Genomic DNA, 14,532 nt, shown 5'->3' on the forward strand with positions numbered 1-14,532 from the left:
TCAAACACTCATTTTCACAAATAAACGTAACAAAATCTCGAATCCAACTAAATCGAGTTGTTGTTCTTGTATATTCATTTCGTAAAGAATGAAACTAAAACTTGAAAGAAAGATTGGGTGAATGATTAGCCAACTATCAAAGTTTTAAAAAAGCCCAACACAAAAAAAAATATCGCAATGAAAGTCGAGCTCTAATCTTTATAAATTTTTTCAATATATATAAATATAGATCGGTTTAATTGGATTATCCGATATTTCAAATTCAAAACCAAAACCGAATCGATTAAAACGATTTAATTGATATTCTCAGGAAAAAAAATATTGGACGATTTATCCTCACCGAATTTTCAATTTAATTCGGTTTGGTGTGTTGTTTCAATCTAAATGAATGTTTTGCTAACCCTTAATNATTTCATTAAATTTCATAAATTCCATCTTAAAATAATTCGGACTAAAAGGTAATTAAAAATATATTTGTAATTCTTATTTGGTTTTATTTATTTATTATTTTATTTTATTTTTTTGAAGAAGAAGTGGTTTAATTTAATGGGAAACTTTAAATAAATCTCTAAAGGTTGTTTTGAATTAAAGATCAGTCTGTGTGTCAGACTTTCTTATTTTGGGTTCCTCCCTGTCTGAATTTATTTTCAATTAATCCCCATGTTCTTCGAATGGATCTCTTAGTTGTTGAGAAGGTTGTCTATCCTGTCCATGTGGAAATCTTGATTCAAATTATCATTCCCTATCACCCAAAAAAGTCCAAAATACCTCACAAACATATATTCACCATCTTCCTTCACAAACTTTTCTCTTAGATTTTCTCTTGGCCCAAACCCTTATCGATCATTTCCCCAAAATCAACTTTGCACATCACCCTTATATATCCTACCAACACTCGATTGACATGAGAATCAGATAAATTATTATTATTGTGTTATTGATCTATATTTATCGTACTCCATCTGACAAATGATGATAAACGATAGTGTTATTGTGCTTCAATGAAAATGATTATATCTCAAGATATACAAATTAAGATTATCATGTGTTATTTAACTAGATTGATGTAAAAATGATGTTTGAATTCAATGTCAGAATATCAAATTTTAATTGGGTTGTGCGTATCTAACCTCTACTCGATACTTATAGTCAGTTTAAAGTTGTTTGCAAAATATAAAAGTTGATGACAACTAACACACACCCTCAATCACATGAATGAACATCTAGAGCGTGAAGTATCTAGACTCTGATATCATGTTAAATTGAGACTTGGACATAACTCAATCTCAAAAGCTAGCTCAAGAGTGAGGATTATCCAAGTACATATGTGCAACTCTTAGGGATTTTATCCAATCGATATATGACGACTAACAAATTCTGTCGACCCGATATCGCAACATATTCACACTTGTTCAGAATTAGCAAATTGTATTATGTTTGAGGAAAATTTTAAGAGAGTTAATGCATCAATAATTGCAGAAAATTAGCCATAGAGGCTGACAACAATGATTTTTAGTATCACGTGAAGGTTCACAATTCCATCGTCATTTCAGTTTCGTCGAAGCATATGTTTTTAGATCTCCCTCAATTACTCAAACATATCGAAGATATTCATGTAAATCAGTATAAAACACCGATATTTTTTTGATTTAATTCGGTTTGGTTTGTTATTGAGATTAAACCGAGATTTTGCTCATTTCTATTATATCATATAATTAGAAAATTATTTTTCAATAACTATCAAAAGGACAATACCGTCTTATTAATGCCCATTTTAACATATTTTGCTCTTGTTCATACGATCATTATCATATAATATTGTTCGAAGATGAAAAAAAATTATAGCCATTTTTTCTTTCCATTTTAAACTCGTCTATATGCACAAAACATGCTAAACAATGTTACATAATCATACATGAGAAGTTTTCAAAATTGACAAAGTAGTATTCCCTTATGTATTGAAATAGGATCTTTAATTGGTGAAAACAAAGAGTGTCATCATGGGAAACCTAGTAGTTCAATTGGTAACACTCTAGGAGTCTAAGTGATTGAGTCTGGAAGTCGTGAGTTCGAGTGTTGGAGAAAGTAAAAATACCTAATTTTCAGATATAAAAATATTTTATAAGTAACGATATATGAGAAATTTTGCGAGAAACAAGATACAGAGAGAACTTATTTACTGAAAAAAAATCTCAAAAAAACCCAAGATGGGGATACTCAGGTCGTTACAATAAAATGAGCAATACATGTGAAGGTCTAAAGTGCAATTATCTAAAACTCATTAATGTGGTCTTCAAGAATCTCCCCCAACAACTTGCTCATATATTCTCTAGTATCAGTACTGGTTGGCAAAACAGAGCAGACAAAGGAGAAAGAGAGCAAGAAAACAAAAACCCGAATTAAATTAATGATAATGCCATCGAATTTGTGGAAGGCACCATCAACATCATCATTATAACCCTTGAACAAATCGGATTTGTATCATTTTCCAACTCTCGGAATATTTTTCAATGCATTCATTTGCATTACCAAGCATTCTATCTCCTTTTCTCCGCCTATCTGTCTCTCCTGCCCATTCCTAACTTTCTTGTGCGTCGTGGTTTGGTCCACACTGTATCTTTGAGGATTTTCTTGCCCATGTAATGTGAAGGGTTTCTTGGTTTGATGTGTATTAAAAAAGGAAATATTGTGTTGCGTATCTCTGAGCAACGTTCAAAATGAGACCAGGTGATGAATCGTCCGTTGTGTAGAATATAAGTGCATTAGCTAACTAAACATATACGCATACAGAACTCATTCATTTTCTTGTTATATATTTTTAACGCTGTTCACTTTTCATAATGGGTTTTTATTTTTTCTTTTTATAATCTAAAAGGTTCTTCTTTTTTAAGTTTCCTGCACATGAAGAGCTGCTATTTAATGATGGTGCTCTAAAGAATTGTATTATACAATGGTCTGCAGGCATGACTAAAGAGTAACAATTTGGATACACGTTCAGTTAATTTTTTGTTGTTTGTAGAAATAGGCAAATAGCTGAATTTTAGGCTGGTGATTTGGTTCTTTACGTATTGCATCCAGTGAGCTCGTGGCTATGAGAATCATCTTTTGTTGATGGCATTGAAATTCGGGACTAATCTGAGTAGTTTGAGAGAAGATGCATCTTAGAAATGTTGTGTGATGGATGTTAATTGCTAAACCATCGTAATTTTTAGAGTTGAACTCCTCATCTACTTATAAAATTGTCGTTTTCATAGTTTTTGGTCTCTATTCAAACGAGCAGGTATTCAGAAAAATGAGTCTGATTCATCATCCTCAGGCCCAAGTTTCGATGGAAGTTTCAGGATGCCTGGTAGGAACTCTGCAGTTTACTTTGATCGACTTTTGTGGTTTGTGTGCATTAGCTTGCTCAATCTACCGTTTTAAACTTAACTGCGAGAAAAGCAAGAAAAGAAAACACATCTGCAATTGTTTTATGATGGATTTTGCCTATTCATTTTAACACTTCATTGAAAGTCATGTCGTCTATATGTTCGTGTAGATATCTCATTAACTAGAGAACCTGCATTTCTGAACTTCACTCGGTCTTTTGGTTGTTTGCCTTCTTAATTATCTCATTAACTGTGTGAAATAATGTGACTGCAGCGTCTTCTATCCAAACTACATCCAGCCCATCAAGCAAGTTCATCCCCACTTCAAAAAGGGTATACAAAGTACTCAAGGAATACACAACAAAACTTGTAAACCTTAATATCTTCACAAAGTATCTGGAGGATTGGGTGACAGATAATTTACACGGTAAAACAAATCCCAGTAAAAAAAGGTTTAGCACCCTCTTCCCGTTGGATGAGATACGTACGCTTGATTTTGCTTTGGAAGGAGTTTTATTTCAGCAACTAATGCGCATGCCTTGCCCACCTTACTCCTCCAACAACCTCAAAGAAGATGAGTATTCGGCACTTGAAGATTTTCTTCTTACTGCTGCTAAAGGACTTTGGCATGCATTTTGGCATAAGAATAAACCGTTTCCATATTTCGTGTCGTGTCCTTATGATCATGGATCCAAGTTTTACACCATTGAGAAAGCAATATCGAGGGGAAGACTTAATCGGGTCTGTGGTGCTGCTCTGATGATAAATAATAAGGGAAGTTTATCTGCTCATTGGGATAATGTAGTAAAGTTCGTGTTGTTCAGACAAGACATTACAAATGGAAAGGAATTTGGATTTTCCTATTCTGCTTTTTGCGAGGCTCTTTTCTATGCCGTTCATATACTGCTTTCTCGGAGTTTGAGCAAGTCCAATACTGTTAAAAGTAATCATGTTTTTGTATCTGTTTTGGATTCGAAATATGGAGGGATTGTCAAACTCGGTGGTGACCTTCGCAAACTTGAGATAGACTTAAATAGCCCTTATCAATCTATAGCAGATTGGATAGTATACCATGCAGAAGTAAGTGTTTCCCCAGTCGACCGAATATGGAACAAGCTTGGGAATGTAAAATGGGCTGATTTGGGAACAATGCAACTACTCTTGGCAATTTTCAACTCCATTATTCAGTGGAATGGGCCTCCAAGAAAGTCAATGGTTTCACTTGCCGGCAAGCACAGTCTCCGTTTAGAAAAACGCAGAATGGAGGATTGCACTAACAAAAATGAAAACCCTCCAGCCCCTTGTCATATTTATCACAACCATCATAGAGAAATTATCGAATTAGAGCATGAAAGTAATCAGAATTTTGCTTCCAGAGGATCACGCTTGAGGCTTAGCCGGAGTGAAATAGTATTACTTGAAGATCACAACCAAGGACTTCAAAGTTTCCAAGTTCAAGAAATTATAGAAGACGGGAATGTATTGTTCTATATCGTTGTTTCTGACGACTGTCCTTCACAGTTGTTGAATTTGTTCATTGGTGTTCATAGCTCTCGTTTGGAGCCATCTTGGGAAGACATGAAATTATGGTATCAAGTCCAAAGGCAAACTAAAGTGTTGAACATTTTTAAAGAACAGGGTATTTCAAGCAAACATCTACCTGAAATAATAGCAACAGGCAGAATAGTGCATTCTGGCCCATGTGAAAAACAAAGCCCAAAGGGGCGTTGCGACAATACATGGTGTGGAACACCGATGCTTGTCATGTGTCCGGTGGGGGAGCCGGTTTCTTCTATCATAGCCCATAATGGTCCAATTTCGGCAGAAGAAACTGTACGTTGTTGTCGAGATTGTCTTGCAGCTTTAAGAAGTGCAAGGACCGCAAACATCATGCACGGTGATATTTGTCCGGAGAATATATTATGTATTCTTGATTACCAAGATTCAAGAAAACAAAGCTTGTTTGTTACAGTTTCATGGGGGCATGCCGTGTTGGAGGATAAAGACAGCCCTTCATTAAACTTACAGTTTTCTTCTAGTCATGCACTCCAGCATGGTAAACTTTGCCCCTCATCTGATTTGGAGAGCCTCGTTTACCTTATTTACTTTGTTTCCGGTGGAGCCATGCCACAGCAAGATTCTATAGAATCAGCTCTGAAATGGCGGCAGAAATGCTGGTCAAAACGTATATTTCAGCAGAAGTTAGGCGAGGTTTCACCTCTGTTAAAGGCTTTCACAGATTATGTGGATAATCTGTGTGGGACGCCATATAAAATCGACTACGATGTTTGGTTGAAGAAACTGAATAGAGTTGTGGATAGCTCGGTTGAGAAGGGGAAAATGGTTGAAAAAGTGTTGAGACTGAAGGATGTTGCAGAGTCTTCAGGAACTTCTGGCGGTGGGAATTCTTTATGATCTGAAATTATTATTAAGTTTTCCTCTGTTGATATTTGGTGTTTAGGTTGATCTTGGGATTTGATTGATTCATATGTTTTGGATATTAGCGTTTGTAGTTTTTCGTTTTATTGGATTTATAGAGAATTTGGTCTAGGATATTAATTTACCACTCCGAAGTATGATGTAGAACAAGAAAACATACAAAAGACGTATCAACCTTGGAAACAATATACAAAAAAATCCTTCTATTGACAGTATAACTTCTTTACAAGATTCAATGCTGTACAAACCACAACATTGCCTATTCTCGCTGCAAAGTCATTACATGAAACCAAATCGTAACACTCGATCAAGTACCAGTTGTTCGAAAGATAGATGCTGTTGTCCATCATTTATGACCAAGAACCACCATAATCAACATCTGCTAGCTATAACTCGATCTCAACTCTATCAATCACATCCAACTGTATATCATCGCCAAGTCCAATGTCATTTTTGTCAAGAGAGTATCACCTCTTGATCGTCCTTTGGTGATGAAACTGAATCGTTTTTCATGTGAATTGTCTGTTCTTCAGATTCATCGCGAGGGGTTATCTCTGCGATGCCAATGACCTTGGGCCTAGATTTGGATCGGCTAACCAAATAATTTAGCCACAACAAGAGATCAAGAATGTAAGTTTCTGTTTTCTGCCGATCTGCGTGCTGTAGCGTCTCGATTTTCATAACATCGATTGGAGCAGCTGTCCTGCGATTCTGTTCCGAGCTGCATTCAGAATAACCATAAGTTTTTTCCAGTTCAATGGCAAGGGCGAGAACAAAAAAGGGTGAGGGTGCATTCGATAGACACTACTTGACGTTAGATTCGAGACTTGATCAAAATACTCACCCTGTGTTGGCCCACTCTCCAACCCAACCAAAGCCATGATGAGCTCTATGATACAAAATCAACGAGACATTGTTAAAAACTGTGGTCAAATGGGAAAAACGAGGAAGAATTGTTTTTACAAGTTCTAGAACTTTACTTGGCTGTGTTTGTAGCAGTAGGAACAAGCCAGCTCAACATCTTTTCCATCTCATCTTTGATTTCTGTCACAGTGAGCTGCGGAGAAGATACTAAAGAGTTTAAATACGTATAGAACTTCATTCCAGTCATTATTTTAAGAACAAATACCTCCTCCTCGATTTTGAAACACTGTAATTTGGATCGCAAAGAAGCTTTGACATTTGGTGGCAAGCTCTGATACAAAGTGTCCCGGGAGTTTGGAGACATTGAACTCGAACGAGCTACCTGATCATGCAAGACATGAACTAAGAAATGCTAATACAAGAAAAAAATTGAAAGGAAAAATAACAATTAGTAGCATACAATCGAATCAATTTGGAGAATTATATTAGCATAATGTAACGCAAGTCCAGCATCCCCCAATGTCTGCTGGCTACCGTGCGACACATTTTCTGGTCCTCCGCCTTCTACCACTGCTGATCAAAAGAAGACATGTTCACAAATCACAAGAAGAAATGAGAGTCGGAAACACCATTTAACTTATCTCAAAGTTTCTTCCTTGGGACACCCAGAGGGGATAACTTTTATATAAGTCTTATGTTGTCCTTGATATAAGGGATTTCAAATTGTTTAACTACTTTTATATAAATCTTAGGTTGTCCTTTGATTGATGAATTTGAAATAAGGGATTTCAAATTCTTTAATTTACGTGGATGGACATAATTCAAGTGAATTTCAAATCTTATCCATATCAAGTTAAACAATTTCAATAGTAATTCTAGTGGATTTATGGGTGTCATTTGAAATCAATTCCTCACATCTTTTCCCAAATCGAATCCCTCCTCTAGATCAAATCCTTCAATCTAAGCGTGACCTAGATACTTGTCTCATGCTTCAAGATTGGACTTGTACCTGGATTGCCCAGCGTATTGTTTATTTCATGGTTCAAGAATATCACAGCATCTACAAGCTGCCCCATAACCTGCCATCAAATAAGGATAATTTGTGGGAAATTTTTAAATTTCTACACTTAATCTTGGCTCCCTTGAACTGAAATTTTTTCTGAGCTAAGAATCAGGATTAATTACCTCTTCCATTCTTCTGGACCAAAGTGACTTCTTTTTTAAATTTTTCACTAGCTTCTTTTGGCTTTTCAATTCTGATGCCATAATGGTTAGGTTGTAGTCCCTATCCCCTGTAATATACATGATAACAGCATAAATTCAAACTTTTCACAGTTCTAACCCAACTGTGATAAACGAATGAAAATTATTATAAAAAGTAAAGCTAGAATAAAAGAACATGTACAAGGATTATGCACTGAGGATCAAGGAACCACCTTTTTGTGAAGCATTGTGTTTAAGCTCTTCCAGACGCCTGTGAAGATAATCTTGTTCAAATCTTTCTAGTTCATGCTGTTCCTGGTATAGCTCCTGCTGACAAAAGGCAGTGCTTTGTTCAATCTTTCCGGTGGCAACTCAAACGAATGACGTATATTCTTATATTGATCGGCAATCAATAATTATCATTACCAGTGACCATAACACCAACAGAGGCAGACTAAATAGGGGAAGAATACAGGCAATTGCTCCTCTCAAATAACAAAATTTTCGAAGTTTATTGTATTTTTTAACAAAACTGAAGTCTCACAGACCCAAAAAAATACATTGAATCTCGCCCCACCTGGACAAAAATCTCGAGTTTATTCATGGACATCAATTTAGTCTATTGCATGTTATCCGGTCGTGTATTACAAAACATATATGAGTGCAAGGGAATAGTCTATGTGAGTAGAATAATTTTTATCCAGTAATCAATTAATGTCAACTTCGTAGAAGTCTTTCTTTTCAAGATAAAGCAAAATAAAAAATCTTCTAAGAACTGTCAGACATGAACACAAGTTTTGACTTGATTGTTAATTTCTCAAATAGCCGTTCATGACCAAGACATGACTGCCAAAGCATTATACTGGGAATATATCAAAGAACGAACACATTCATAAATTGGAATTTTGTTCAAATATCATGATTGAAAATTAAGAAACTGGGAAGTATGGCAAGTTACAGATTGTAAAAACGAGGATTTTCATATATGGGTGTCCATGAATCCTTGATAATTCTCGTGTTGACGCAATTATGTCCCAAGTGGTTACCTGTGGGATGCTACTTAGGACTTAAAGGTCAAAGAAAAATCACAAGAAGCTTAATCACAACAAAGGGTTGAAATCCAGTGAACTGGAAGTTGTCATTCCAGATATGATGCAAAATAGATAATACTAACGGCTGTAAGTTGAACTGAAGTCATCAGTTGCTGCATCACGGATTCTGCTACTTCTCTCGAGAGCTTCTGGGGATTACGATCGCTACGTCTGAAGAAGTAATTGGCATCCACCCATTAAAAAAATTCAAAACTAACGTCTAACATAAAACTGATATGTAGATAAATACAAGATAGGTTACTTCTCAAAGAAGCGGTCCAAATTATGCCACTGTGGATCTTTACATCGATTTCCAAAGCGAACTACTTCTTCCAAGAAAACTTTCAGCTCCTCCCTGTGTAAAAGTAAACTTCAACACGCTCTCTTTTTATCAAAGAAGACAAAATTAACAAATAGCACTCATGTTTCTTTATAGTCAACCTCTTATCTGTGGCAACAATCTTCAAAAGTTTATCCTCGTCTGTTGATATTAATTGTTGAACACTCTCTGCAGGAAGCACCAAGTCTTTTAGTTTTCGTATGCTTCGCTTTGAAAGCGAATGCATAAGGTTTGATCCCTTAACGATCGTATTGGCAACCTCGAATGCCAGGATTGAGAGTTCATTGTTTTTGGTTGATGCTCCAGAAACAAAACCGTGGCTTGAGTTAAAATTGGTCATACTACTTCCTAGTGTGTCTAAAACTTCAACAGCCCTTCCAAGGCCAACACTGCCTGCTCTGCCCAAAAGAGAACTCACTTCTGAAACCTGCGTTTGGTATTGATACCCTTAATAGAGAAAGAAATATTACAAGATAGGACCATTCTTAAACTAATTTATCCTCTCGTTTCGAAAAATTGCGATTTTTTGCTCGTTTCAGAAAAAATAAAATTGCACTAAAAATCTTGAAGCACAGGAATGGTGAGTTTGAATCCTCCTCTTTTAAACACAGTAGTACGATGAACAAACATCATCTTCGCCTACTTTCTTATGGATAAGCTTAGTAAAAGTAGGATCTTTTGAACAATTCTTTCACTGCGTTGGACAAACTAAATAACTAAGATTTATACAAATCATCACACCGGCATACCCATATGGAAGTAGCCAACAAGAAATTTCGACAGGCAGCTTATTTACAGAATTCTAATGTTATACATCAAAACATGCTCAGAACAATCAATTCACGGCAAGCATAGCTCTCATGTACGAAAGCTTTACCGCATAGCGAGGCAATTCAACATTCACCCTCATCACTATAATGGGAAACAAACTAAGGAAAGCTTAATTTATCAACTCTGATCCAACTCATAGTAACAGAAACCAAAAATAATTATTTACCCTTAATGATCTTGATTTCTGGGATAAACTACTCCTCTTATACTGGGGAATCCCATCATAAAATTCTTCATTACTGAGATTTCCATATGAAGCTGACGATTTCTGGGATTCTTTCACTAATATTTGACCCTCCTCCATTGTATTTCGCCGTTTCTGCCTCAGAGAATACTGTTTTTGTTGACCTGTGTTACTGCCTGCGTAAGGATTTTTTGTTGAAGACTGCTTTGAACTCCGCCCTCCCATCTTTACTTCTGTTATTGAAGCAAAACCCAATACAATACTTCATACATTATCACAAAAACCACAGCAAAATATTTCACGAAAACTACAGAAAAACTCAACAGGGGAAAAAAAAACCTCCCAAAATGATTTTGTTGATCCCTAATGAGAAACGGCAATATTGGGAGAATGGTTTTATGAATTTCGCATTTGAAAATTGAGAAAATACCCGGAAACAGACCGCGCCAAAAGTCCACACCAAGCCAAGAACTGATTTTTATCTACCAAAAAACAATTGCCAGCAAATATATTACAAACACTTATGCAAGAATCTTGTGCTGAGGAGGTAAATGAAGAATGGGAACCGGAAAGAGGTGGTTGCGTCATCCATGCTACCTACTTCCTTTGACTTGGAACCTTCGAGTCATTATCATAAGTAATGAAAAACGTTTGACACGGACAACATTAAACTATCCTCTCTTTTTTAACCTTTCTAACATATTGTATATTAATTTAAATTTTTCTTGAAGATATATTGTATACTAAATTATGTATTTCTAATGACATGATGATTGTTTTTTGTTCTTTTTTTTTTTGGCTAGGAATTGAGGCCATTGACTATCATAAATATAGAATAATTTATAAGCGTTTGTCGTTTCATCAAAAATTATAGCTGGTGGTAATGGTATAACTCAAATCTTTTAAACTGCACAACAGCTCAAACACCACGATTCGATCGCTCTACTAAGCATAGACAATTATTGCACACAACAATCTCTTTATCAATAATTGCACTCCTTGCAATCAATGAGAATTGAACCCGTGAGTTTGGCTCTGATACCAATTGTAAGACCGTTCGCTTACCACTTTATCAAAAGTTATTCTTGATATGCAAAAAGATTAAAGAAATTAGAAAATTTATTTAATTTGACATGATATCGATAGAACATTTATTCCATATGGTCACAATCAACTATAGACTCACACATATTAATGGACTTATCCAATTTGTTATAGAACTATCAACCTTATAAAAATCTATCTATCAAGTGATAGATTCTTAAAGAATAATTAATTTTGGTGTGTGTTGTAAATTTTTATTATAATACCTAAATTTCCCTTATTATTTTAAACTTTTATCTCCTTTTATAAAGAAGTAACAGTAAATAATTATTTAAAATAATCCGTATCATTTATTACTTTATTTTATTTATTTCTTATATATAATATATATTAATAAAATATTATTTTCTAAAATATATAAAAATGAAAAGATTATGTATCAAAATTGCAAGTTTTAGTGCATTTGCCCACTAGACTAACCCTTCGGTCTCTCCACACGCTTTTAAGCAAACATGAAACGATTTGTGTGTGTGTGTGTGTGTGTGTGTAATCTTTGAAATGCGACTTCTCTTAGGGAATGAAAATGGATAGAAGAGACAAACGAGCGTGGATAAAGAAAGATAAGAGATGAGAGTTTAGGTGATATTTCGGGTAATTTCCGACTGCACTTGGAAAACTGAACCAAATTTCATGAGGTTTGTTTCCTTCTCTAGTTTTTCCATGTTCGTTTCTGTTGAATGCTTCTCTGATTATGTTTGAGCGATCAAGTTTTTTTGCTTTATTTTATATATTTTTTTCTGTACTTGTATCGAGTTTGTCACAGATAATTTGATTATCTAGAGTAGAATGCTGGTCTGATGAATTTTAAAGTTTTGGAGTGTTGTTCTTCGTGTTGTCAAGGATTTAAGCAGAGTTTTTTAGAATTGAAATAAGAATTACCTCCTTAGGAGGCTGCCGTTGCTTTGACATTTTTGGCGTCATAGGAGTAAGACTCTAGAAGAGAACAACTGTATTTGTCATCAGTTTCAATTAACATGCTTGAGATATTTTGTCAAATGAATTATTTTTTATTATATAGTGTGAGTACTCTGAATTTAGCCATCTTGCCCGACGATTTTATCTTAATTTTTTCAAGTTTCCCTCTGATTTTTTCTAAATTCTGTCAGGAGACATGGAAACAAGTTGCCACAGTAATTCCATTATGTGGTTTTTCAAAGACAGAGGCTTTGATGACAAAAGTATTCGTGAAATGTTCCAGAAGTGCAAGCGCCTTGAGGGTGTTGAAAGGGAAAAAGCCTCAGAAAACTGGGATTACATGAAAAGTATAGGTATTCAAGAGAGGAAACTTCCTGCCCTTGTTGGAAAGTGCCCCAAAATTCTTACTCTTGACCTGCACGACAAACTCATTCCAGTGATTCAGTGCCTTGTAACATTGGAGACAAAACCAAATGAGGTAGCTTCTGCCATAACAAAATTTCCGCACATACTCTTGCACGGCGTGGAGGAGAAGCTCTGTCCGCTCCTTGCTTTTTTTGAAGCTCTTGGTGCACCTGAGAAGCTACTTGGAAAAATGATATTGTTAAACCCTAGAATCATCAGTTATAGCATCGAATTCAAGCTATCACGGATAGTGGATTTTCTAGCCAGCCTCGGTCTATCCAAAGATGGGATTATTGGTAAAGTTTTGGTCAAACACTCATTTATCATGGGTTACAGTGTTGATAAACGTCTCCGTCCAACTTCGGAATTCTTGAAATCATTAGGCCTTACTGAAACTCACCTCCAAAGGCTTGCAATTAATTTCCCGGAGGTTCTGTGTCGGGACGCAAATAAGACTCTTAGACCTAATGTCACATACCTCAAATCATGTGGTTTCAATTCGAGCCAGATAGCAGCATTGGTGGCCGGTTATCCTCCAGTTCTGGTTAAGAGCGCCAGTAATTCTTTAGGACCAAGGATCAATTTCTTGGCGCAGGTGATGGGGAGGCAAATTAGCGAAATTGCTGATTATCCTGAGTTCTTTAGGCACGGTTTGAAGAAGAAATTAGAGTCGAGGCAAAAACTTTTGAAGCAAAAGCACGTACATTGTACCTTGAGTGAAATGCTGGACTGTAACCAGAAGAAATTTCTATTGAAATTCGGTTTGGTTGAGCAACTTGGTTAAAGTTGAATTAGCATTCTTTCTTGTCTGCCAAGGGTTTTTGTTTTTGTATCGTATTATTTGAATTTGAACTTAAATTGAATTTGAATGAAATTAGCATCATTGATTCATCGGTACAGAGAGAATGTATTCACTGTCCTAACAGCTAGACATGCATTATCATGTCTGCCTTGTTATTTTGCTGACCAGAGGTGCCGCTGTCTGACTACTTGGAGTAAACAGTTATCCAGTTGTATTCATGGATCCCAGTTTTTGAAAGAGCACATAAGCTTGCTACAAAACCAAACAATAAGAAAGAGGGGTCGAGATTCACTGCCATTGCTTGAATTAAGGGTCTCTGCTCATAAGGTGAACGTTGGCACTCAAGTTATCATGCAAATAATTTGATTGCAGCATGGCGATTTCCTTTCGTGTAGATCCCCGAAATTCCCAATTTTTATGATTGTAGAGTTTGTGGTCGAATTATATAGATATTATTTGGAAGTAGTTGACTTCACCAGAAGCATGAAAACAAACTATAGGGACAAAGTTCATGGTGAGGGCGAGTCAAAACGGGTGGGGAAGAGTTGATAATGGAAACTACATTAAGCAGAAGGATTAAAAATCAACCTGCAAACATGAAGAAAGCAGAAGGAAAGGAAGCATAACTAGTAGATGCAGAATATCCAGTAGAGATGATGCCACATTTGAGTGAGAATTACGTTGTTATTAAGAAAGGCTTGCAAGAAAGAACACTACCTGAGGCTGAAGAAACAAACGAAGCTTCAAAATGAGTCCTTGGTATCCTATAATGCCCACAGAAATACTGGAATGGAAACAGGAAGATTGGTCCAAAACAATCCATGCCTGAGCCACCATATAGCAACCATTTGACATCTACAGCATGTTACGTACCCAAAAGTATTGGGCCTCAGTCAAAACAGCAAAGTAGCTGAATCCAAGAAAGAGATAAGCTAGGAAACCGCATCCCAGTTCGATCTCCATTTTGGGATTTGAGCAGAATCATC

At 35.9% G+C, this 14,532-nt stretch overlaps 3 protein-coding genes across 7 annotated transcripts; 2 read left to right on the top strand and 1 right to left on the bottom strand.

The window, feature by feature from the left end:
• The first annotated feature begins 2,331 nt into the window (after nucleotides 1-2,331).
• On the top strand, nucleotides 2,332-5,783 carry LOC140970550 (uncharacterized). The gene is made up of 3 exons (XM_073432334.1): nucleotides 2,332-2,727; nucleotides 3,281-3,349; nucleotides 3,643-5,783. Exons 1-3 carry the CDS (start codon nucleotides 2,718-2,720, stop codon nucleotides 5,781-5,783), a joined length of 2,220 nt encoding a protein of 739 aa, XP_073288435.1. The 5' UTR covers nucleotides 2,332-2,717.
• Nucleotides 5,784-6,263: 480 nt separating this feature from the next.
• On the bottom strand, nucleotides 6,264-10,946 carry LOC140970551 (protein PSK SIMULATOR 1-like). Of its 5 annotated transcripts, none has more exons than XM_073432336.1 (13): nucleotides 10,751-10,944; nucleotides 10,303-10,553; nucleotides 9,407-9,732; nucleotides 9,228-9,320; nucleotides 9,049-9,136; nucleotides 8,108-8,201; nucleotides 7,857-7,963; nucleotides 7,681-7,750; nucleotides 7,132-7,244; nucleotides 6,937-7,053; nucleotides 6,788-6,864; nucleotides 6,652-6,696; nucleotides 6,264-6,528 (listed from the first exon to the last, which is right to left on the bottom strand). In XM_073432336.1, the coding sequence occupies exons 2-13, from the start codon at nucleotides 10,543-10,545 to the stop codon at nucleotides 6,264-6,266; spliced, it is 1,638 nt and encodes a 545-aa protein (XP_073288437.1). In that variant the 5' UTR covers nucleotides 10,546-10,553; nucleotides 10,751-10,944. The 5 variants fall into 5 exon arrangements, with proteins under 5 accessions (XP_073288437.1, XP_073288439.1, XP_073288436.1 ...); XM_073432338.1 differs by having other exon boundaries at nucleotides 7,132-7,241; nucleotides 10,660-10,944; XM_073432335.1 differs by having other exon boundaries at nucleotides 10,660-10,944.
• A 961-nt stretch (nucleotides 10,947-11,907) lies between these two features.
• Nucleotides 11,908-13,635, top strand: LOC140970558 (transcription termination factor MTERF6, chloroplastic/mitochondrial). The gene is made up of 2 exons (XM_073432350.1): nucleotides 11,908-12,059; nucleotides 12,531-13,635. Exon 2 carries the CDS (start codon nucleotides 12,536-12,538, stop codon nucleotides 13,526-13,528), a length of 993 nt encoding a protein of 330 aa, XP_073288451.1. The 5' UTR covers nucleotides 11,908-12,059; nucleotides 12,531-12,535; the 3' UTR covers nucleotides 13,529-13,635.
• Nucleotides 13,636-14,532: the final 897 nt, after the last annotated feature.

Source organism: Primulina huaijiensis, unplaced genomic scaffold (genome assembly GCF_012295235.1).
Source record: "Primulina huaijiensis isolate GDHJ02 unplaced genomic scaffold, ASM1229523v2 scaffold7585_ERROPOS129901, whole genome shotgun sequence".
In the NCBI taxonomy this organism is placed as follows: domain Eukaryota; kingdom Viridiplantae; phylum Streptophyta; class Magnoliopsida; order Lamiales; family Gesneriaceae; genus Primulina; species Primulina huaijiensis.

Coding starts and splice junctions, on each gene's coding strand:
- LOC140970550 (XM_073432334.1), top strand. Junction 3,350..3,642: donor TGGAAGTTTCAGGATGCCTG/GTAGGAACTCTG, acceptor ATGTGACTGCAG/CGTCTTCTATCCAAACTACA.
- LOC140970551 (XM_073432336.1), bottom strand. CDS start 10,545: ATGGGAGGGCGGAGTTCAAAGCAGTCTTCAACAAAAAATCCTTACGCA. Junction 9,137..9,227: donor TTGGACCGCTTCTTTGAGAA/GTAACCTATCTT, acceptor TTACTTCTTCAG/ACGTAGCGATCGTAATCCCC. Junction 6,529..6,651: donor GGAGAGTGGGCCAACACAGG/GTGAGTATTTTG, acceptor TTCTGAATGCAG/CTCGGAACAGAATCGCAGGA.
- LOC140970558 (XM_073432350.1), top strand. CDS start 12,536: ATGGAAACAAGTTGCCACAGTAATTCCATTATGTGGTTTTTCAAAGAC.